The 26,139-nt window shown below is 39.4% G+C and overlaps 1 protein-coding gene across 1 annotated transcript in view; it reads left to right on the forward strand.

The window, feature by feature from the left end:
- MYO16 (myosin XVI) overlaps window positions 1-26,139 on the forward strand; it is a 454,918-nt gene that overhangs the window by 425,857 nt on the left and 2,922 nt on the right. The window contains exon 33 of the mRNA XM_029913187.1: window positions 3,878-3,969. Coding sequence (XP_029769047.1) covers window positions 3,878-3,969 — 92 coding nt within the window. The remainder of the gene's footprint in view (window positions 1-3,877; window positions 3,970-26,139) is intronic.

Here is a 26,139-nt window from a genome sequence, read left to right on the forward strand (position 1 = left end):
CTTTTCTTTTACTGCTCATCAAACTCTGCTAACTTTGTGGAATTTTTGGCATGAAATGCATGATTAAATATATGATATTTAGATGATAAAACTACCAAGTACTGAGATGTACCAGCAGTCTGATTTCCATAGTTAGAAGTAGAAATCCAGATTAATACATTACTCATTTAAGCAAATAGTGAAGCAATTTCTTAAATAAAATCTTGTCCTTTGCTGTCATGAAGAGTGAAGTGACCGTACCACTCCTCTGAAGCATGTAGTATAATAAAAGAAATTTAAAGTTATTATACTCAAAAGAACAATCATTTTGCAAGACTTTAATCTTACTTCTGAAAGAATCTGATGAATTCTTTAGAAAACCATTACTAAGCAGCTAAAAAGTTGACTGGCACAACCTCCTAACAGACGAATGCTGTATCACATTCAGAAGCTACGTTGAATTAGTATGGAATTTTAATGGATGTTTTTCATTTTTATATATTGTAATCCTCTTCCTCCTTAGTTTGTCTTCCTTCAGTGTTTGCAGTAACAGCGTGGAAAAGCAGAGTGCCACAACAGAACTGTGACATTTCCTAAAGCACTAACCCTCCAGACCTACCATAGTTCTTAGTTTAACAGGAAGAACCACATAAGTGTTTCTAAAACACACAGACAATAAGCAGAAATTCCATCTAGCACTTTATGGCTACAGCTGAAAAGTGCCAGATCCTAACAATAAAAAAGCAGAGTTCATGGAAGAAAGTGCTCAAGTACTGAAGAGTGGGCTAATATATCCAGGATCTTGATAGACTCCAGTGTATGGACTTGATAGACTCTCAGTGCATGGAAATTTACTGTTCATCCCTTCCAAATATTAATTAAAATGTAGTAGAAGAGAGCTGGGAATAACAAATTAAGAAAAATGATTAACTATAACCACTATGAAATAAACTGACTATACTGGATGGGGACATACAGGTCTTTTTGTGAATTTGAGAGACAAATACCCAAACTATGTTGCAGTCTGCCCCACCACTGTCCCTAGGAAGAGGCCGCTCTGTCTTTGCTGCAGAGCTAACTTGAGTTATAACACAAGTGTCGCCCCTAATTCAAGTCCTAGCCACACACAAAACACATTAACTCAAGTGTAGTGGTGGTGTTAATTCAAGTTGGCTGGCTCATCAGGCAGTGTAGGCTAGCATTCAAATTAGCACAATTCATCAGCTGCTGACACAACCACTCTGTGCTGCTATCACAGGTTGAAGTGTTATTTTGCAGTGTGGCCACTCTTGAGGTAGGCTAGCTTGAGAGAAGTTAACTCAAGTGTAGATAACTCGAGTTAACTCTGCAGTGAAGACATAGCCTAAGCTAAACAATAGCTTGTCATTTCAAGTATTAATTTCCAACCAGGATTCAGTGGCAGCTCCAACGGTTGCTTATTTAGGCCTGCTCTATACTTAAAGGATTTGCCAACATAGCTGTGTGATTAGGAGTGTGAAAAAACCCACATCTCTAACCAACATAACTATGCTAGCAAAAGCCCTACTGTAAATTCAGTTATATCAGCTAAGATGTCTTTTTGCCAGCATAGCTTATTTTATTCAGGGAACTGGTAAAAGCTATAACAGCAAAAGCACTCTCTTGCTGCTGTAAGCTGCATCTCTACTGGGGGGGTTACCAGTATTGCTATAAGAAAAAAACCCTTTCCAGTGGAGTCAAGGCCTTAGAATCAATGCCATGTGACGGGGGGTCTCTACCTTTTTTTGAATCACACTCTCCCGTAACCTTTTTTTTTTACTTGGAACACCCTCCCCAAAATGAGACTTCCCAATGTAATCTAGATGAACCGGGGCCATTAATACATTGATTCCAATAAAGGGGATTCTACTTTAAATAAATCACTCCTTTGATCCTGCTGTCTAACTGTGAACAGGCTAGGAAACCTTTAAAAGCACATACTTTAATATCCCACAATGTTTTCAGGGAAGTATTTCTCAATTTCATCATTGAAGAGTGCTAATGAGCATTGCAACCGTGCATACCAGCTCGTAACACGACTCGCTGAAATTTGGCCGAGGCACGCCTCCATCAAGAAAGAAAGGTGACTGGGCCAAATTTGAATCAGTGGCATTGTGACCTCGTGAGTGAGTGAGAAGGCTCGCTGCACTGCCCTAGAAAGTTTTATGTGACCCCCGCTTTCCCCTGGTTGAGAAACCCTGGCATAGAAGAAGGCTGTGTTGAGAGATAAAAGAGAGCTATACTAACCAGAAAACTAGGGCAAGAAAGTCTCAGGAAATATAGGTGACAACCTGTATAGGTTATACTTCTGGGTTTCATATTTTTGAATTTAGTGCCTGTCAAAGAGTTTGGAAGGAAACAAAGCTGGATGCTTTTGTTAAACTGGTGTTAATTTGGGTTAAACCAGAAGCTCCTCAATAAAACCCAACCCAGAGACCATGATTTGTGCTCAAACCTGATTCTCTGATTTAAGCAACTTTTGTTCTAATGGTTGTGCACCTGCTAAACTGATATTTCCAACTTTGTGATGAATTAAGCAAAGGTCTTATTCAGTGCACAGCTGTGGTGTCCTAATATTTACCCAAGTGTATGTAAAGGAAACCTTTCAGAATGTAATCTACAACTCCATTTATCTTTCCAAACTCCACCAGCTCTCTGCTTTCCATGTCCATGCTGACGTACTACTTTGAACTTCAGTGTACATGGAAACTCTGCTTATTTGATAAGACATCTTATCTAAGTACCTTACATAGAAATAAACAGATGAATCACTGATGCCTGGGACTTAGATCAAGGCTATCCTTTAAGAGTGTCCTAATGTGAAGGATATACTACAATATTATTTAAAAAAAAAACAGTAGTGGCAAAGAAAATATTTTTAGTTTATTTTGATGATGTTCTTCAATCACACCAGTATTTCACATTAGTTCTTACAGTGCCCACTCAAAATAGCATTATACATTAAAAGAATGTGGATGATTCTTTAATCATATGGACTGAGATAAATCAGGAATAACTCCCCTTAAATCACTGAAGAGGCATAAGTATAGAACTGGTGTGATGTCAATATAGAGTGTAGAATATTAGCTAATTTTTTAAAAAATTCTGATAATTTATCAATTATCTCTGTTTCACAAAAATTAATATCCACATACAAAACAGTTGTTTTTCATCTGTTTAAAAAAATCACTTCTGATGATTGGACAAGTAGAAGTTTGCAAGACAGCACGGTTCCCGGGCCATTTATACAAGCAAAACACTCAATGCATTACAAGTTCTCATTTTAGTTTATGCTTTATTACATTTTGGACCTCTGATTATTTCTCTAAAGATTTCATGCATTTTATGTACAATACACAACAATTTGCAAAGAGTGCAGTGTACAAACATCATTTAGAGCTTGATTCTGAAGGAAAGGCTGTTCTTATGGTGAAGACACTGGATCGGGGCTCAGGAGATCAAGGTGCTAAGCCCAGCTCTTCCACAGACTTCCTACATGAGCTTGGGAAATGCATTTAGAGCCAGGTCTTGGCCCTCTGCTCTGTCCCCTTTGCACTGTTCCAGTGGCACAAAGGGGATGGAAAATTGTTCTACAAGGGAAACAGGGATTCCTCTGACATAGGGAGAATCCCTGGCTGATGTAAGCTTTTCCAGCATCATTGTTCTCTCTGTAAAGTGGCACATACACCAACAGTAGCTGATAAGTAATAACAATAATTTATCTCTTGGAAAATGTCAGTAACCCTGGGTATAGTAATATGTCATCATATTTATGTCTTTTGTACTCATTTAGTAAAATATGTCAAGCGTTTTCAATCTCTGGCTGAAAGTCTGGCACTATATAAATGTCAGGCTATAAGTTAGTATTATTCTACTTTAGGTTTACCAGAGGAAAATGAATATTCAAGACTGTCAGCCAGCACTACAGCGAGCTCATCAAATCAAAGGCACAGGGAGAGCCACACTAGTCAGGTAAATATTTTACAGATGGTCTAATATACTGAAATGAATAAGAATGCTCACAGAGACTGCATACTGAAAGCATTCCCTATTCACATGTTTGTGTTGGCTTTGAAAAATACAGGTTTCCCTTAAATTATTCTCTTTATGTTAAGCCAAATACAATTATGAGTGTACTTTTCAAGTTTTTTCATTGTGGAGATGATCTTCCTGGAGGTTTCTAATGCCACAATTCAAAGTTTATATCACTTTACATTGCTGGTTTGTGAGGGCATAATTTTCAGAAAGGCAATCTGACTCAGCAACCTGGGGGAACGAGGACACTGATCTCTCCCAAAATATTCACAGTCGCACCAGAAAGACCTGAATAATAATCAGCTTCATAAGAAGAAATGAATAATTATATAGTCTCTTCATGCAAAAGTATTGAAGTAACTGAAAATATCATTAGGTACAAAAGGAATATAAATATTGCACTTTAATTACTTTGAAATTTGTGTTTAATTAATGGAACTTAATATAAAGTATTACCAACATAAAATTAGCTCTAAAGTACATTAAGTAAAACAAATGTGGGGGAGGAATGGAGAACATGGAGTAATGTATTTTCTTCATTCTTTTCTTCAGTATTTTATACAAAACCTGAAACACTTTGCATTCCAGTTATTCAATTCTGTTCAGGCATTAGGCCTTCCAGCCATTATTTTTACTTTATTTAACAGATATAATTAGTATTTTCCATTTGTAATCCTCATATGTTTCATCCTGTCTTTAAAAAAAAAATAGAATTGTGAGCCATGTTTTATTTGAGACTAAAAATCTTGCTGTAACTGCCAAATGAAGTCCAAGGGGAAAATATATTAGAGGAATTTCCTCATTAGTAAGGTCTAATTAGACGATGCAATTTTCAAAATGTTGTACTAGAAGATAAGGGATGTGCTTTGTCGAAATGTATAAGATTTTTATTGTTTGTTTGTTTGTTTTTTATTTTTGGCAATCCAAAACAACAAAGGTGAAATCCAGGCCCTATAGCCAATGGGAGTTTTGTCAGTGAGTTCAATGGGCCCAGCATGGGTGGTAGGTGGAGCCCTCCTTAGGGGAGGCTAGCCCCCGGCTCTGCCTCTTCCCTCTCCCCCCGCCCCCAGCTGGAGCCCTGAGACCACCTGCCCCTCCCCTGCAGCTGAGGCCACGAATCCCCACCTGCCTGAAGGAGCCCCGCAGTGGCCGGAAGGCCCTAGCACCCTCCCCCACACCCTGCCCTTGGCCAGAAGAGTTTTGGGCCAGCCGAAGCCCCGAGCCTCCCCTCCACCTCTGCCGACCCGGAGGTGCCCCGGGCCAGCTGCAGTTGTGCTGCACCTGCCCTCCCCAGACCCCAAGCCACTGCGGGGAAAAGCCTCTCAGCAGGCTGCCTTTGGGGGCTACACAGCTCCTCCCGCAACACCTGACTGGGACCTTTCCCTCACCGACAGGCTGCTCAGCACCTTCTTCCTCTGACAGCACTTTCTTTCTACCCTCCCCCTTCCACACTTCAGATGCTCCTCAAACTCACGCCATCACAAACTCAGCCAAGGTCTCTGGCTTTAGAAGCACCTCTTGAGAGCCGCAGCTTCTCAGGCCCACAGATCCTTTGCACTTCCTGTAAATAAAAACACTAAAAATCAAGGAACTCACCAGTTAAAGCAATGTTTACATCCACACCAAAGACAGATGTCTTGCCACCCAAATATCATAAACTTGAACATACTCACAGAAGTCTTGTCTCCAAAATAAATTTCATTTCATGTTCTCAAAACTCATACCTACAAGTACAATCTTAAATACAACTTCAGTAAGAGGAAGATAGCTTACCTCTACCACAGAAAGTGGGCTTGCATTTTATGCTTTTCCAATACAATCTGCTCTAATGAATGCACGCATCCCAAAATGTCGCTAGTTTTGCTACCAAGAAAAGAACACCTGAAAGAAATCTGTGTTCATTTTTTTCAGCAGAGAGATGTGAAAATCCACAGAGTGAAAAGCATTCCTCATTATGAGTATGCTATGAAATGTATTTGACAATGATTTGTTTTAACTATAATTGGCATTTCTTAGCACACTGGTGGTGACACTAGCAATATGAGAGCCTAGGGTAAGTCATTTTACCATGCTTCACTTCATTAGCCTCACTTTATCACTTAGCAGCAATTCTTTTACAGACATGTAATCAGACAAAGATTGTTGCACAGATCTGTAAAGATCCTAATTGCTATATAGGAAGAGGCATACATAGGACTGAAACGGAGTCTTTGGATGCCTTGGAAGATGCTCTGTCACTTTAGCTAAAGGAAACTGGTTCATTAGCCTGTGAGGTCTTTTTATACTTATGCTTTTTTTATATCTTACAGAGAATTGCTTATAGAGGCGAGAAGAGTTAATTTCACTTATGTCACACAATCTCATGACTCTGATATATCACAGATGAAGTTATGGTAATGTGGCTCATGGTACATTCTACTCTCAATGCAACAAAAACACACATATACACACTTTAAAAAGCAAATGTCAAGTCCATTTACAGGAGCATAACATGTATAGCACCCGTGATTTTAATTTTAAACAATAATGAAGTTTTCATATAATTCAGAATTAGCACCAAATATCCCATAGAATTAAAATCAGTTACTCAGATGATTATCCCTAGTGCTGGTTGACAATTTTTGACAAAAACTGTTTTAATTGAACAATAGGGTTTTGACAATTTCATTTTCATCCAAATATTTTGGATTTTGTCAAAAATTTAAAATGAAAAATGTTGACAGGCCATTTCACATTTAAGAATTGTCAGAAAAATCCCACTCTCTCTCTCTCTCTCTCACTGGAAAAGAGGGAGAACATTTAAAAATAGGAGTGGAATTTTTCCCACCAAAAGAAAATGAATTTCAAAGTGAAATTTTGTTTCAAAATGTTTTATCAAAAAATAAATTTTCTTCAAAAGAAATGAAAAATCTTTCTTTAAAAAAAACCTCACAAAACATACTTACCTTTTTTCAGCCAGCACTAGTTAACCCTTTACTGCCCTTTTACAGTTCTGTGACTGCATGGTCATAAGTTTCCAGGTTCAGTAGAATATATACATAGCAAGTGGATGCTTGATAAAAACAAATGGCTCATAACTTTGCACTGGGTGTGGTGCTGTAGCATTAATCTCATCCTTCTTGCATCCCTAAACAATATGGCGGGCTGGATTGGGTGTCATAGATCTGAGGATCAGTGATCCAAAGGAGAGGCCAGTAACAGACTGGTGAGAAAGTGTTCCATGTGGGCAAATCTACTCAGATACTACATCTTTTTAAAAAAATATGTGTTAATGCACAAGCATAAGGATTTTTTCCCTAATTGGGGATTCCAGATTCCATTTATTCTAAGCTTTTATGTAATAGAAAAGCTTTCTAGCCCATTCTGTTGCAAAGATAAGCCTTCAAAATGTAAACTAAAGCTGGACAGTAAAGCTACTCTTGAAGGAACTGATTTTTTCATTATATCCAAGTCTGTCATTCCAACAAAAGTTTTCCTGTGCTCAAACTCTTCAGAAGGCAGGACCAGATCTGTCAGTCACAGAAGGGAGATCTGCCTCTCCCTTCTAGGTAAAATCCTAATTTCCTTCTGGGAAAAACCCTAATTTGTTCTGTCTCTTGGCAGCTTCAACATGCAATCACCAGACTCTGCTGTTCTGAGACAGAGCATTGGAATCTCTTCCTTTCTCAGACTTAACTTAAAATTTCTTTATCTTAACCTATTCTTCTTTTCAAGTGAATTCTTGGTAGACCACTGGGCCTTTCAGTGGTGCTTGGCTGCACAGTATACAACTCCCATCCTACTCTAGACACCTAGGTAAGGGGCACAAAAGCGCTTCAAAATGGAGGAGAAAGCCAAAAGATGCCTCCTCTTCTCAGTTACCTTACAGCCTTATTTAAATGGGAAATGTTGCTGCCTCTGCAATAACATAATATGGAGGACCAGCCCTGCACAGAGCAGCAACATGAGCAGGGGAGTGCAAAGGTGAGATTTATGCATTCTTTTCAGTTTAGTCACATTCCAGGAACTGGTCCCAAAGCATAGTTATTTAAATGTTAACATTATTAAGCACAGGGAATCTAAGAAACAAACACTCAGAGTGGGAAAGCTTCAACAGGAGATCCCCCCATAGGATGTTGGTTGGGCTTTTGGATATAAGGAGTCCACTGCTACCTCCTGTCCGTGAATGGTGCCTAAGTTCCCCTGTGAATCTAGCTCAAAAAACCAAAATATTTAGTTTTGATAATGTCAAAATGGTTCATTTTAACATTTCCGAATGTTTTTCATTTCATTCAAAACAATTAGCCAAAATCGACATGAATTCACAAAATGTTTCAGTCAACCTGGATCTGCATTTTTCTGTTAAAAAAAAAAGAAAAGTTCCATCCGAAAAGTTTTGCCAAGTACTACCAGGCACTCTGCATTAAAATGAAAGTGGGCTGGCCTTTCGATTTTTTCCCCTATATAATTGTGAATTGTTTGTCTGTATTTTTGACACAGTTGTTATTACCATTTTCTACCCTGGTCTGTGGCTTGGGAGATGAAGAGAAAGAGCATGGTGGAGAGGAAAGAGCAGGCTGGCTAAAAGTTTCCATGTCCTTATGTGGGCATCAAAAAGCTGCATGGACAGTCTGTAAAGTAGATGAGGGGGCAACGTGGAGATAAAGAACAGATGGAAAGTGATGGGCAGGGCAAAAGAAATGGGGAAATAATTGTGGGGATAAGCTGGGAACCAAACAAAGGATGATTCAAACAAGGTGGCTTGTAGAAAGGACAAACAGACTGAGAAGGAAGGCAAAGAAGAGATGTGGGGTTATGGATAAGAAGATTAGGAAAGAAGAAAAGGCGGAAGAGAGACAGAGCAAGAATAATAAAAAAGAGATCAGGGAGAGAAAACAAAGGGGAGTTTAAAATGACAGAAAAGGGAAACGATATAGGGATAAATGAGAAAATAAGGAGACTGAAGGACAGAGAGAGACAAAGAAATGGAATCAGCAAGATGTTTCACATAATTCTGTGGTGAGTAAATTATTTTATGTATTCTTGCCTTTGTATTTTTGGTATATATCCCTGGAAGACAAATGGGATATAGAAGAATTTTATAATGTACCTAATATGCATATATTTATAGTATGACTTACTATGCAAATTAGATCTCAACCCAGTTGTTACCCAGGGTTATCTGAACCCAAAGCTATGGTAACTAGTCCCTGTTTTCCAGGTGGTGTCAGGAAATAAATCAGTGGGGGACACAGCACCTCCGTCTGATAAATGATTGCTTCCACCCCAAAATCCTTTTTTATTGAGTCTAAAGCACACATTAAAACCTAGCAATAGTCTAGAATCACCCCAGGTAGATATAGGTACCTAAGGTCTGAGGCGGTATCTAGTGATTCAGCAGCACGGTTCAGTGGCCAGCCTTTCTCCTAGCCACTAGGGAGTTAGGTGTCAGTCTCCTAGCTCATAGAAATCCTCTCGAACTTCTCCCAAGCTTCTCCAAATAGCACATACTCTCTAAACTCTTTTATAGGTACCTCAAAACAAAGCACTCATAGTAACTTTTAATAGGTATGGGTTTCCCTAGCAACAACAAAGAACTCATCATTTCTACTTATCGGCAAAGCAGTTTTGAGCAAGAAACTTACAAACGCAGGCACCCAGACTCAAGCTGAGCTATTCACATTCCCCCCCCCCCCCCCCCAGTCCTTGTTAGTAACACACGGCAGCTGCCGTTGTTCCGTCTGCCTAAGCCAAGGCCAGATTGGCTGCAAGTTATGTCAAATCCATGTCTCTCATAACACAGAGGCTCCTAGAAATGTGCCACAAAGTTTGGGTGCTTCACCATAGCAGGGAAAAAGTAGAAGAATTGCCACCAAGAGCTGTGAAATCTCTTTTGGAGATTGGTTTAAGCCTCGAGTATTGATTCACTTGACATCAGTGAGTGCTGAGGGTACTTATCAGTTTCCAGTATTGGATCCATAGTGATACATTAAATAAAGCTGCCATTAGTAGCCAACCAGCCTGCTACATAGAATAATATCTGGGAAGCGTACATCCTACCACAAGATTTTGGAGTACCCCTTTTTGAAATGTCTGGTTCTTCTGTCACCAGTGCTTAAGGCAGTGAGGTCAATAATGATGGCTGTTTTCTCACCAATTTTCTGAATTAGAGAATCAACACACCTACTCTTCTATTTAAATAAAGAAATAAACCCTTACAGCACTGTTTGGCATATTGCAGTAAAAAAGCAGCCAACATCTGACAATGAAAAATGGGAAAACATATTTTCACATTTGTTAAGAATGTATTTATTGTTTCATTAGAGCTTAAGCCATAGTTCTTATTTTGTGAAATCTTATTGCTTTCAGCAGTCTATCCTCTCAGAAAGAACTGCATATTCAGTGAAGTTTCCAGGGCCCTATTTGTTCATACTTGATTTAATATTTGTTGTCAATCATTTCTTCTTGTTGAATGTTCAGAAGTTAAAAAAAATTAATCCTGGATACTGCTGTGAGTTGTTACCCTTAGCCTGTTGTCACTGCTCTAAATGGCTCTAAAATTCATTATTAATGTCTGTCATGTTCAACCATTAGCTGGCAGAAATCTTTGATCATCTTTGAAGAAAAATGTGGCAATCGAGCAAGTCTAGTCTTTAATAAAAAAAATCTCTAACACCTTTATAGACGTACAACATCCAAGAGATGTCATATAATACCCTATATATCATTGATCTGAATCGAGAAATACCGTAAATTGTTTTCAAGTTTGTTGTTTTGACAGTAACTGCAAAGAAATCTTTTTGTAATCTCACACCCGGACAAAAATGAAGAGTTATAACATACTATAACTTTATTTCTTATCAGGCTTTTCAGACAAAAATATATTGGAAAAGGCTTCATAGAGTTAAATAAGGCAGAGTTATGTTATATATGAATCAATGGTGTACATACATCATGGGAAATGTCATGACTATTAAGCAACAACTGCTACGTCCTTTAACAGAGAAAGTTCTGCACTTTCCAGTGCTTAACTCTTCTTGTCTTCACGTTCAGCGAGTGGAATTGTGGTTTTGCTGACGAGAAGGTAGTGAAGACTACTTCTGCCTTCTTCTCTCCTCATATATCCATGCAGTACTAGCTACACTCTGTGTTTATATACAGAGATGGACAAAAGTGCAAAATTCAGTCCCAATGTGTTGTAAATGTAACCCACTGGTGAGTGTGAGTTACAGGGCCCCTTCTGTGCTCATCCACATAGAATGTGAGGTGCTACAGCCGCCAGTTACAGAGCTTTAGCTCAGGCTGTATGTTTTAGCTCTGGAGTTCGCCAGGTTCAATCCATGGTGTGTTGGCGAAGAGGGCACTCATCCACACAAACACTGAATCCAAAACTCAGTGTTTGAGTCTAAGCTTTTGATCCAGTCCATTATGTAGAAATGCATTGCAGACAACGGAGGCAAACTTGAATTATTTCTTCTTCTTCTCCTTCTTGTTATTCTTATTCTTCTCCTTCTGTCATTATTATTATTATTATTATTATTATTTATTTTAATTACTGTAGGGCCTAGGAGTCCTAGTCATGGGCTAGGACCCCTTGTGCTAGGTGCTGTACAAACACAGAGCAAAAAAACCGTCCCTGCTCCAAGGAGCTTACAATCTAAGTATAAGACAAGGGACAGCAAATGGATACAAGCAGATGGGGATGTACAAGTAAACACTGAGACAGTATTTGTCAGCATGGTATGTAAGAGTCTCTGCACACCAGCAGCCTAACTATTGTCAAATTGTTTATAGGCAAAGAAGAATTTTGAGGAGGGCTTTAAAGGTGGCTAATGAGGTAGCTTTGTGGACATTGATGGGGAGTTCCTCCCAAAAGTGTGTGGAGTAGCATGGGAGAAAGCATATAGGGTCTTATTTGGAAATTTACTAAGTGAGCAGTGAAGGAAGGCATTATGAACCGATTAGAGGTAAGCATCAGCAGTGAATGAGAGATGATAGGCAGGGTAAGGATTGGCCTTGAAAGTGAATACAAGCAGTTTGATGCAGTGGAGAAGGGGGGAGCCAATGCAGGAATTCAAAGAGAGGGGTAACATAGTCAAAGCAATGGGCTAGGAAAATGATCTTTGCAGCAGAATTCTGAATGGATATGATCAGGGCAAGATTGGATTTGTCAAGGCCAAAGAGAAAGACATAAAAATGGCCATATTCGGTCAGAACAATGGTCCATCTAACCTAGTATCCTATCTTCCAATAGTGGCCAGTGCTAGATGCTTTCGAGGAAATTAACAGAACAGGGCAATTTATCAAGTGATAAGTCCCCTGCCATCCAGTCCCAGCTTCTGGTAGTTAGAAGCTTAGGGACACTCAGAGTATGGTGTTGCGTCCCTGATCATCTTGGGTCACAGCCATTGATGGACCTATCCTTCATGAGCTTATCTAATTCTTTTTTTGAACCCACGTATACTTTTGGACTTCACAACATCCTGTGGCAATGAGTTCCACATGTTGATTATGCACTGTGTGAAGACGTAGTTTCTTACATTTGTTTTGATTCTGCTGCCTAGAATTTCATCAGGTGACCCCTAGTTTGTACATTATGTGAAGGGGTAAATAACACTTCCCTATTCACTTTCTCCGCAATGTTCATGATTTTATAGACCTCTATCATATATCCACTTAGGCGTCTCTTTTCTAAAATGAATAGTCCCAGTCTTTCTAATCTCACCTCGTATGAAAGCTGTTCCGTACCCCTAATCATTTTTGTTGCCCTTCTCTGCCTTTATTGCCTTTCCAATTCTAATATATCTTTTTTTGAGATGGGGTGACCTGAACTGCACACAGTATTCAAGGTGTGGGTTTACCATGGATTTATGTAGTGGCATTATGATATTTTCTATCTTATTATCTATCCCTTTCCTCGTAGTTCCTAACCAGTCTAGTAACAGAGACACGAGATGATGAGAGATGTTATAAAGACAGACTCAGCAAGATTTACACGTAGCCTGGATATGTGGACCTAGAGAAATGTCCAAGTCAAAGATGACACACAGGTTATGGACTGTAGCTAAATTAAAGTGTCTGGTTGGATTTTTGATGACATAACAAGAAAATCAATGGGAATGAAAATGGGGTTCATTTAGTTGGGTTACCTTTGAAGTGTTCCTTTGAAACAACAAGATGGAAGTGATCAATTAAGTAGCAAGGAAGAAGCATCCAGTTAAAAAGAAAAGAAGAAAAAGAAAGGTTTAAAAAATGAATAAATGGCAATGAAAAAATGAATGAATTCCACTTTGAAGAGATTAGGATTTTTAAGTCGATGTACAGTATTTTTATGCCATTTACATTGAAGTCATTTGCAGGAAATGATCCATTTACCTTACTCTGATAGAGAGACAAGACAGTTGTTGTCCTGAAAAATATATTTCCCTCAAGAACTGGGTAATATGAACTATGAGCACATTACTGACGTTTTAAAAAATCACTACATACCCAAACAAATATTCTAGCTGGGATAAGTTTTACCCCAGCAGAAACAAGAAGGAAACTGTTTATCTGATATTATGTCCACACACTGACATTTTGGTCACCACCTGCAGGAGGCCCTTAGGATAGGACCATTTTATATTGGCATCAAAAATCCAGCTTTGAGTAAAGTGGCTGAGAAAGGACCTTAATCTGGAAGGAGCAATGTGTATTGCATTGGTGTTTGGGTTCACCGTGAGAAACGTGATAGATTTGTGAGGACACCTCATGTGAAGGGAGGAGGGCCCTAATCACAGACAGGAAGACAACAGAAGTTGCTGCATACAGCAAGACCTCAACAAATTGCAGGGAATCCATGTTTCAGTTGTTTGGGAATAGCACATCGACCAAGCATTGTTTTTTCAGTAGGCCAGAGTTCATGAGCTGTGGTAAGAAAGAATATGCACCTCATGGAACTGGCTCATGGCTACAGAGTACACATTGACTAGACATTCTTACAATATCTTGGTTTAAGTCCAGCCACCAGACATAACTTCTAGTCAAACTACTCATTTTCATTTAATTCAATGAGCATGTTAGCTTTTATACTTACAACTCATAGTAAGTAATAATTCTCCATTATCAACTCGATTTTTTCCCTAAGAGTCAAGAACAATTTGGCCCAACATTTTTGTAATTGTCACATGTTTTCCCTCTTTCTGATATTCTTCGTACCTGGTCAGGGACTACAGCCTGGCAATCATACAAATAAATATAGACTTGGATCTTCTGGTTTTATTGCTGGGCTCATCACAGCCCTAATATTCCTGGAATTTACACATCACTCCCCCCCACACACACACACACACACAACACAGTGTCATTGTTTGACCACTGAAAAGACTTTCACCCAGTATGGAAGCTCTCTGGGTCTAATGATCTAGGTTATTGTGATCATGGACACATTGATATGTCATTATGAGATAAAGGTTCAAAAGGGCTGAACACCAGCCTCCATTCTTGCAGAAACCATTTACCCCTGCAAAAATTAATTGCGGAACCCAGTCTGAGTACTTGCCCCACTGAGTACCTGATCCGCACCCAGAAATTGGGTTGTAGGATGAGACTGTAGGTGTAAAATATAGGTGCAAAAAAGCATCCTAAAAATTATCCTTTTGAAAACTATGTTCCTTTATATCAGGAGCCAGATCCTCAGTGATGCTCCATTGAATCAGTGGCACTTTTTGCCTGATCTATTGATTGTGTTTTGTTTATATTGATTACTCAGGAATTCCCAATTAAGACTCTGAGCTTTGGTAGGTTCTTATCCTAAAATAAGGCCCAGTCTTATTAGAATTATTGTTCAGTTGGGAACCCTGACGTGCACGGTTGCAAAACTCACACTTAGGAAATCCTTCTATATTTGTAATAGTTTTATTAACAGTGTTAGCAAAGTTACAAACACTCCAACCCAGCAAGATAGATAGAAATAAGACAGAATGAGCATTTGACCATCCATATACTCACCACAGAAGTACCTGGAGTGTTAGTCATTATTTTCATCATCATCCTCTTCTTCCTCGTCACCATCATTCTGGCAGCTCCCAAGAGTTATATCTCCCAAGGCACACATGGGATACAACTTTTATAATGTTACGCTGATGCCACTATGCTTAATGCATTATTCAGTAGGGGGTTTCATCCCCTTGTCTTTTTTTGTATTTCCTTACCCTCAGGTACCCTTCTCCCATAGATAGCATCGACGTCAATTAGTTGCCATGGTATTCTTGTGGTCGGATATCTGCTGATGTTCCTAATTTTAAAATATCTCAAGCTGGTATAAACTAGCATTTTGTGGTTACCTATCAGCAGTTTAGTCATTACAGCATTCTATCTTGCTCTATCTTATGATCTAGGGTTATGCCGAGTTAGCTGCTTATGCTAAGGCTTCTCATGCCTTGATTAGTTTGGCTAAGCTATTGCCTGTGGCCTCTATCCTCATTGCTTTACAGCCTATACCTATGCCAGACCTAGACAATACCTGTACCCATAGGCTACAAGCTGTCCTGCTTGACACTATATGATGGGCCCACATAGCCATACAGCAGCCCTTTTACCTGAGAAATAAAGAGGAAATATGTCAAAAGCAACACCACCTTTTCAGTGGCTTGAATTTCTATTATGCTCACATGTCACAAATGAACTCTGTATCACCCCAGCTGTAACATAAACATTCTAGAATGAGAAAATGAATGATATCCATGACTTGGATAGTTAAAATTTCTTCTGACGTCTTGGATGTTGTGGTTTATATTCCAAACTACGAATGTTCTTTGTAAAGGGCATCATAGGGCAGGGAATGCATTTATGTTGGACTGGGATGTGGAAGATAAAGTTAATCAGAAAGAGCAAGAACATATGCAGGTGACAATTATGAGTATTTACTTTGAGCCAGATTGCACCTTGCACTTACACGGGTGTAGAGTAGGGGAGAGGTGCCCAAGAAGTTTTTTTATTTCTTCTCCATCCTCCCACCTTCTGCAACCCATGTAAGGGCCAGGAAGAACTGCATATCCTGGTTTCAGAGAGACTGCTCCATCCATACTCCCTTGGGGACATGCAGTGCCCAAAAGGAAATAAGAGGGAGCCATGACATGGCACATATAGGGGAATATGCTGCAACCTGTATAGGGCATGCACCCCTTTTATACCTTAGGAGGTTATTTGGTCAATATGATGTTATCATTCTCTCTGAGGCAAATTGCTTTTCAGTGCCTGTTTCCAAAAGTGTGTATGTGTGCTTGTGTTAACAATACATTCTGTGCTTTTTTATCCAATTTTCCAATAAAATATTTAAGGCAACGTGGTAGCCTCCTGCTAACAAATGAGAACAAAAAAAAGTGAAGCCAACTAGTGAAATTGATTAGTATATTTTTATTATCCATCATGGATGTAATGCAGAAAGTATACAGACAAATGACTGAAAAATCGGATCCGTCTGTCACTGAGTTCATTGGAATTGCAGAGCCTCTTGGGATCAGACATGGTGTGAACACAGCCAGAACAAGAAAATTATTAATATTAAAATTATTTTATGATTTAGAGTTTGATCCCTCATGATGCTGAATGCTTTCACTACTCATTTTAGTCCCAGTATAGAAGGAATTAACTGAGTAGTAGTTACAGAGAGAGAGATTAACATTAAAGCAATACAGTCCAGAAAAGGATGAAAAAAGAAATTCAAACACGTTTTCTTCAGAAGCAAAATTATGTTGTTTTCCAAAATAAATCAAGCTAGTTACCTAGTTGTTTAGTCAAATAAATTTTATCCATAAAAAAGAACAAACGTACTTCCATATTAAAGTTTTAACACTTCCAAAGTACCAGTAAGAAAATGAAATAGAGACTCTTTATTGTGTAAAATTGTTAGAAGATACAACTTGACATAAAATTGTACTGGTAGAGAGGCTTTGTCTTAAATTTATATTTTTACTAATTGTGTTCCTGTGAAACATCACTTGTCTGAAAACTTTTGACACCAGAGTCTTGATTATTTCTTTTATACCAAACAACAGATACCAACTCAACCACTTTATCTGTGAGTTTCTGATGCAGTAAGAGTCGCCACTCGCTGTACTACAGTTGACCAAATCCATTTTGAGCAAACAATCTTATTATGTGCTTTCACTAGTCAGAGACCAATTTATACTTAAAAGTACACTTTTGAAAATATATATACAAATATATTTAAAATAAAACATTTGGATCATTCATTGATATTTGAACAATGAATTGTGAATTTCACTAGTGACAAGGGATCTGATCCAATACTCACTGATGTCAAAGAGAGTCTTTTTATTAACTTGGATGGGAGTTGAATCAGACCCAAGGCCATAACAGCTGGAAACAGGGAAGAATAGTTAATTTCTGAAATTAGGACAGGACATGGGATTTGCCGTGTTGGAACTGGCCTCTAGTAGTGACCAATACTTGGTGCTTGAAAGGAAAGAGAAACTTGCCATAATGCACCCAGACATCTATGAAATGGTGTTCATGTGTGGTAGTATTCCTTCCTGCTCCTTACAGCAATCACTTATTCTCAGAAGTATATCATCTTGTTATCCCTATTTTAGACGGCATAAGTAGGAAGTTTGTTACTGTTCAGAAGATTATTCAGTGCTTTTAAATATCCAGCTATGTTATGACTTCCTGTGATAGTAATTTATACAGTATTTGTTCTAAATCTAGCTGAGTATGTCTGGTGTATGAAAATAATGGCGGAAAACATTCTTATGTGATTTGATAACATGCAGTTTAAACATAAAGGGACAGATTTTGCTCTCATTCACAAGAAGGGGAATACAGTCTTTATTAATTATGCCCCTGATTCTCCTCTCACGTTGGAGTTAAACTGGTATAACTCCAATGACCCTTCCAAAATTATTCCAGATTTATACCACGTAAGTATCTGGCCTCAAGCATTTGGCAGTTATTCATGCCTTTTCAATAAATAAATTTATCATTTATGATTTTAAATTATGAGGAATCTTGTATATTACGAAATATGTTGTTCCAATGAAACCATTGAAAGTCATCATCAGTTTGTGGGAATGATTAACTTAGATCACTTCTCTGATGTAGATCCAATATCAAGTTACTGAGTCCAAGGGGACAGTGTTTAAAAAATGCATGTCCCAAAATTCACAAGAGAATTGTATGATTCAGCTTGGGTCCCAGTGGCACACTTCTATTTGAAATGGAATGTAGAAACATGTAAACTCATTTATCATAGCTGATCTCTGCTCCCCGCTGTGATCTTAAATTACCAATGGTGGGTTCCCAGTGAAACACAGATTAACATATTGATTTGATTTATTTAACGGGGATTTTAACATACCCTTGTTATCTTGGGGGGGGGAGGGAGGATTTTTACTTCTGTTTAACTTTAAATGCAGGGTTTTTTTATTATTTAACCCATAGTCCGGTTCCTATTTTCCAGGTTAGTGACACCTGGGCAAGAAGGACAAGACCTAGTTCTTGGAGAGGTTGCAGTGGGTTCAGCAGCTAAGGCTGAGATTGGGTTTCTGGAAGTAGATAGCAGAAGGATTTGTCAGCTGGAGGAGGATTTGGGGAAATGTATCTGGAGAAAAGAGTTCGAAACCAAGAACTATGAGCAATTGAAAGGAGGTCAAGTATAGATAACAGACGGGAGGGTATTACAGCCTGGATTTAGTCAGATCAGGACACACATGAGGTTTGCAGGCAGATCTGGCAGTTGGAGAGAGATTCAGGGCACTAAGGGTATGTCTATGCTGCAATTAAAAACCCGTGGCTGGCTGTGTCAGCTGACTCGGGCTCGCAGGGCTCAGGCTAAGGGTCTGTTTAATTGCTGTGTAGACGTTCAGACTTGGGCTACAGCCCAGACTCTAGGACCCTGCGAGGTGGGAGGGTCCCAGAGCTCAGGCTGCAGCCTAAGCCTGATCGTAATTAAACAGCCCCTTTGTCCAAACCCCATGGACGCAAGTCAGCTGGCACGGGCCAGCCGCAGGTGTGTAATTGCCATGTAGACATACCCTAAGGAGGGGAATTGGAGGATGGTGAAGGAGAAGGAGTTGGAAACAGGTGCTTGTGAGAGAGAGGCATGACATGCAAGATTAAACCACAAGTTATTCAGCTCACTAGTAATCACTTACATAGTAGGGAGAATAATTCCTTTAGGAATAATAATTTCTGCAGGAATTACTCCGTGAAATCCTGTGGCCTGTGTTACTCAGGAAGTCAGACTAGATGATTGCAGTGGTCCCTTCTGGCTTTAAATCTAGGAAATCTCTGTCAGGGCAATTCAGCTTTTTAAGAGTTAATTATAATTTCTTACTATAAAACATGTTAAATTTCTTTTGTGAGTAGCTTTAAAAACTAATCAGATTGTAAGGAGGGAAAAAAAGCCACCCTTAGATACTTCTGCTATTTAATCTCCCTTGTGGCTTCCATTATGTGAGTTTGACTTTATTAATAAGGAAGAACAAAACTATGGTAATTGCCAGAATCTGCTGATGGTTAGTTTAAAGCAACACCATGGTAGATAAAGTCATTAAATGAACATAATCGGCAATATATTTATAGAAGCAAAATAAGCGGTAGTTACTTTATACAAATGTCTATGGAGCACAGTTTTACAGTCAATATTTGCCATAGAAACTACACTGTGGCAAAATGCCAGTTTCTGTAATGGTTATGTATGTTAATTAATGAATTTTACTAGCCTCATACAAAAATTACTGAAATTAAATTTGCATTTCAGAGTACTGAGCTGTTATTATTTGGGCACGTAGAATTATTTGTCTGTTTTAATTTCCATAAATGTCATTAAATGCCTCCTTCAGGTGAACAGTCAATAGAAAAAACAGTACAATGACAAATGACCAACAAATTGATTTACGTACAGTGTGAATTATTTAACAAAAACTGAATTCTTCCAAAGAGAGAGTGACCCAAAAAAACCTGAACTTTGTTAAATGAATTTTTAAAAAACAGAATTACATAAATGAACAAAATTGAGCTTAATAGACATTTATGTTTATTATGGAGGCACTGGCCATGGGTTTATAGTTAAGGCTGCATTGAGTTTGAGACTTAAAGCAGGGATTCAACCTCTTTGTTATTTATGGATAATAAAACTTATCCCTAATATTAAAGCACTTGATCTTTGATTACAGAATCAAGTATCTGATCATTTACATGTAAATCTATAAATTACTTTGAGTTAAAATTAATTTTAAATGGGTCCTTTAAAAATGTTTGCCCTCTGTGGCACCTTTATTATTTTTGTTTTGTTCCAAATGATCTTAATGATAGAATAACAGAATCTTCCACATAGTTAAAACTCACTAAAATCTTGTGTGTAGACTACCATTTGAAGATTATAATTAAGATAAATTATCAAGTGTTGTTATAATTGCTAGTCATGATTATAGATAGACAGAGCCAAGTCACTAGTTCTGGTCATTCTTAATTAAGGCCCTTTTGCTGTCATAGGAACACAGTCACTCATCACCCTTCCTCTACATCTACTTTGTGTGCTACAATTCTATTGGTTGTAATGAGTCGGTGAGATAAGAGAGACTGGACTTGTGTTAAGATTTCTCATTGGTGGATGACTTGGCCACAGCTATTACTGCTTCTTAAAAGTTGTTGGGCTGCATGCTAGTTTGGGCATGAATGCTTGAAAGGATCTTCTTGGCACTACCGTCTTGGCTTCACTGTACAGGGAAGCAGCACTGCCAAGGGAACTGAGTTCAGGAGTGAAGGGTGAGTTTTAATGGACAAAAAGATTGGGACTCAGGGACTGGGAATCCTTCCCCCAGATCTCACTCTTCATGTACCATTTGTCTCCTTAACACAGTCCCCTTCCACAAACACAGCCCTGCTCCCCTCCAGGCCTATAAGTATCCTTGTTTTCCTCTTCCTCTACCTTTCCTCTCCCCCCCCCCCCCCCCCCCCCACATCCCCACTCTCAACTCCCAGCTCTCTCTGTGAAAATGCAAAGTAGGTTTTCAAAGGGCCCGAGAGACTAGGTTGCCAAACTCCCATTGAGCATTGAGTTTCAATGGGAGTTGGGTGCTTAACTCCTTAGGTCCTGTTTAAAATCCCAGTCTAAACTTGATACAGTCTCTCTCCTGCCAATAGATACACCAGGCTTTCTCAGTTCAATTTTCATGACAAGCTCTATACTTATATACAATAATAAGGTCTTACCCATTCCCTATGTCCTCTTCTGCTTGTCCTTAGCAAAATATGTATTCTGTCATCACTGAGAAGCACAGCTTGCATTTTTAATATTATGCTACAGACTAAGAATCATTCACAGAAATGGTTCAGTAAATCTCTCTATATAATGAATAAACTTGAGAAAATTGTTAGCTTTTCATAAGTCAATTCATGAACAGAAAAGAGGAAAATGTATCCACTAGATTATTCTCTTAGTTGTTCACCCAAATCTAAGTATATTAACGAACGCATGTAAAGATTTAATGTTTCTTGTGTATTTTCCTTACTTCTTGTTGCATTGCTTGTTTGTCTATACACGTTAAAATACTAATACTTTCCAGACTACTAGCCAAATAGTTATTTAGAAGGGTGTATGTATACATGTTTCAGTCTCCCAATGGTTAATAAAAATAAAAATAAAAACAAATAAAAAAAGATTTGAGAAAGATACGTGTACAATTTTTAAATGGCCAAACAGATTTTTTTTCAGATCTGGTTAACAAAAAAATAAAATAAAAAAGATGTATATCCATTTGCAACCTGGACCAAATTTTTATGTCCATTGTAAAATGAAAAATGGGTTATATAATGAAAATGCTGACACAACGTTAACTACAACAAGCACAAGTGGTGCCAGTATCATAAAGCTTCTACAGTTTCTACATGCTATAAATAGGATGCATTTGTCAATTTCTTTGTGCAGTCAGATTGTACTTACTTTTCACCCTGCACCTGTGTGCCTTTGTTTCTCAGTTACAGAATAGCAACAAAGCCTTCTCAGTTCAAACACTTCTATGTATCTTTCAAAGATGAAAATTCCTTACTATTTCATTAAAGTAATGCCATAAAATGTAATCATTTTAACACACCTGATAGCACCTTAGAAGGAGTTTTTAAAGGATCTGTTTTGACATTAAATACATTTAACTCTCACCATTTATGTACAACTTTATTTATTTATTGAAGCTCTTTAAATGAAAGCTTTTAGCTGACATTCTAATTCAACTTCCTCTTCAAATGTATTAGCACCTGTCATAGTATTATGCTCAACACTGGTCTAAAAGCCTTTGGGCCCTCTTTACCTTCCTCAGTCCTTAAAATGGGACCTTATGTGATATAGCAGAACTGCTTGTTATTGTCTTCAGAGATATGAATGGTAACAGTAAAAAAAATAAAATGTACCCTGTCTTGTCAATTTGGGTTTTGACCATGATCCAAAGCCCATCAACGTCAATAGGAATTAGCCCTTATGTGAATATCACTTCCAATCCTGTGCTACAGTGATACCAACTCCTGCATCTATATGACCTACACCAGGGGTCGGCAACCTCTGGCATGCGGCTCACCAGGGTAAGCACCCTGGTGGGCCGGGCCAATTTGTTTACCTGCCGCGTCCGCAGGTTCGGCCGTTCGCAGCTCCCACTGGCCGCGGTTTGCCACTCCAGGCTAATGGGGGCTGCGGGAAGCTGCGGCCAGCACATCCCTCGGCCCGCACCGCTTCCCGCAGCCCCAATTGGCCGGAGCGGCGGACCGCGGCCAGTGGGAGCCACGATCGGCCAAACCTGCGGACGCGGCAAGTAAATAAACCGTGCTCCAAAGGTTGCCAACCCCTGACCTACACCAAGTTCCAAATGTGCTGCTTTTCTCCCAATACACCCATCCCCACAGAAAATGGAAGGTAAATTTGGGTACCTCAAAGGGTTGGCAATATCCTTTTAACAATATATGTTGAGCATTTTATTTTCCAGTAAATTATCTGGATTCAATCTTTAGCTGGTTTTCTGGAGTATGTGAGAGTGGAGGAAGGTGTAGTCTCAGTAACACTGAGACAAAAAGTTTATTGAGTTTATAGTGTTATCTAAAAAGTCCTCTAGTTAATTCGGGTAACTTTGCTGTTCTGGCTAGCATCTTCCAGCATGGATAGGGCATAACTTTTAAAAAAACATTGTTGAAAGCTCCTCTTTAGCCAGGTACTTGTTTGCTTTTTTTCCCCAGAATGTTATGAATAGACTTGGAAGGCTTAGGTTTTTGTCGTAAATGTTGGTAAACGTTGATTTCACCAAATACACACAAACAGATTAAAAGAATATGTCCCTAGCTAATAATTGAAATTTACAAATAGGCAAAGAAAAATGCTGCCAAGAACTTATTAGAGTTTAATTTAAGGATATTTACTTTGTATATTTTGACATATGATGTTAGAACAGAAGATGATAAGAATGGCCATTCTGGGTCAGACCAATGGTCCACCTAGCCAAGTATCCTGTCTTCTGACAGTGGCCAGGGCCAGCTGCATCAGTGGGAATGAACAGAATCAGGCAATTTATTGAGTGATTCATCCCCTGTTGTCCAGTCCCAGCTTCTAGGAGTCAGAGGTTTAGGGACACCCAAAGCATGGGGTTGCGGATTGCCATTGATGGGTCTATCATCCATTAACTTATCTGATTTTTTTTGTAATCCACTTATACTTTTGGCCTTCATAGTATCCCCTGGCAATGAGTTCCACAGGTTGACTGTGTGTTGTGTGAAAAAGTACTTTCTTATGTCTGTTTAAAACCTGCTGCTTGTTAATTGCATTGGGTGACCTCTGGTTCGTGTGTTACGTGAAGTTGTAAATAACACTTCCTTATTCACTTTTCCCACACCATTTATGATTGTATAGACTTCTATCACATCACCCCTTAGTTGTCTCTTTTCTAAAATGAATAGTCCCAGTTTTTTTAATCTCTCCTCATATGGAAGCTGTTCCATATCCCTAATCATTTTTGTTGCCTTTCTCTGTACTTTTTCCAATTCTAGTATATCTTTTTTGAGATGGGGTAACCACAACAGCACGCAGTATTCAAGGTGTGGGCATAATATGGATTTATGTGGTGGCACAGCGATATTTTCTATTTTATTATCTATCCCTTTCCTAATGATTCTTAACATTGTGTTAGCTTGTTTGACTGCTGCTGCACATTGAGCAGATATTTTCAGGGAACTTTCCACAGTGACTCCCAGATCTCTTTCTTGTGAGGTAACAGCTAATTTAGACCCCATCATTTTGTAAGTATAGTTGGGATTTTGTTTTTCCAATGTGCATTATCAACATTGAATTTCTGCCATTTTATTGTCCAATCACCCAGTTTTGTGAGATTCCTTTGTAACTCTTTATAGTCAGCTTTGTGTAAGGGGACTGTTGCCCCCTTACTAACATTCAGTGGGGGTGTTTTGGCTGGCTAGCTCCCAGTACTAAAAGGGGAGGGGTCGATGGCAAATCAGGAGCCTGAGACTGACAGTCCCCAGGAACAATGGGGAGAGGCCAATGCTCCAGATCAGCCTGATTGACAGGGCGGGCAGGCTAATCAGAGGGTCAGGAGGCCAGGGAGGTCCCGTCCTCCGTGTGAGCTGGAATTGCCTGGGTCAGACTGAGTGGGGCCGAGCTAAGGAGAGAGCAGGGGCCCAGGCTGAGCTGGAGAGCAGAACCGTGCCAGATCCAGAGGGGCCAGAGGCGCAGCCACAGAGCCAGAGACGCAGCCCAGGGAGAACAGATCCTGTGCTGGGAGTAGAGCTGCAGCCACAGAGCCAGGTGTGGTGAGCAAGTGGGGCCAGCCAAGGGGGGACCTTGGGCAAAGGGCCCAGCACAGAAAGACACCCCCAGACAAGGGCCCTTGCAGGCCAGACCAGGAGGGGGACCTTAACCCTACGGGGGGCTGACGCTGGGAAGAAGGGTCCCACCACTCAAAGCCCGGAGGTGTGTGGCCACCACCATTGCAAGTGTCCAACCCGCAGCATCCCTGCAGCACAGCCAGGGCCTGAGACGGAAATCTGGGACTAACAAGGAACAGACTGTGAAGTGCCCTGATGTCCAGAGACACTGTTTGTGATGTTCCCTGCCACAAAGCGGGATGATGTGTTTTCCTTTAACCTTCCCCATTTTTCCTTATTCTTTTCTTTAGATTAATTGTTAATTAAACAACTTGCATTTGTTTTAAATTGTATGGAATAATCAGTGGGTCAGGGAGGTGCCCAGTACAGAGAGAGTACCCCGGAGTGGGGACACCCTAGCCCCTGTCCTAGGTGACCACAGCAGGGTTGGGGGTCAAGCCCCCCAGGAATCCTGGGCCCAGCCTTGTTGGGGTTACGAGGACTCTGCCAGACAGGAGAGTGGAAGGGGAGCCCTCAAGGGCAGGGAGGCCTCTGGGTAAAGGAAGTGGGAGCGAGGACTCAGATCCTTTCGCTAGCCCACTTCACCGGGGTAGTGCAGAAGCCCGGAAAGTTCCCCACAATAGCGGGACCATTCCCCCGCTTACATTTGGCCTAAACTATCTTGAGTAATTTTGTATCATCTGGAAACTTTGCCACCTCACTGTTTATCCCTTTTCCCAGATCATTTATGAATATGTTGAACAGCACTGGTCTCAGTACAAATCCTTGGGGGACCCCTCTATTTACCTCTCTCCACTGTGAAAACTGACCACTTATTCCTACCCTTCATTTCCTATCTTTTAACCAGTTACTGATCCATGAGTGTACCTTCTCTCTTAACCCATGACTGCCTACTTTGCTTAAGAGCCTTTGGTGAGGGACCTTGTCAAAGGCTTTCTGAAAGTCCAAATTCACTATATCCACTGGATCACTCTTATGCTAGTTGACAGTTTGTGTTTAAACTATTATAAAGCTTTCACTTTATATATCTCAGTGTCTACTGTCTCTAAATAATTGTCTGACCCTTCATAATTTCCCACAACTGTGAACATTTAAATAGATAAAAATAGGGGGGGAAATGCTTAAAACCCATAATTTTGCTCAACTGTGAAAATTTAAATATATATTAAAAATTAAAAATGCTTAAAAATAAGCATCAACATTACCCGTCACAAAAATTTTGTTAATCTAATTCTGCAAAGCCTAGTT

This window comes from Terrapene carolina, unplaced genomic scaffold (genome assembly GCF_002925995.2).
Source record: "Terrapene carolina triunguis isolate 2854851 unplaced genomic scaffold, T_m_triunguis-2.0 Scaffold21, whole genome shotgun sequence".
Classification (NCBI taxonomy): domain Eukaryota; kingdom Metazoa; phylum Chordata; order Testudines; family Emydidae; genus Terrapene; species Terrapene triunguis.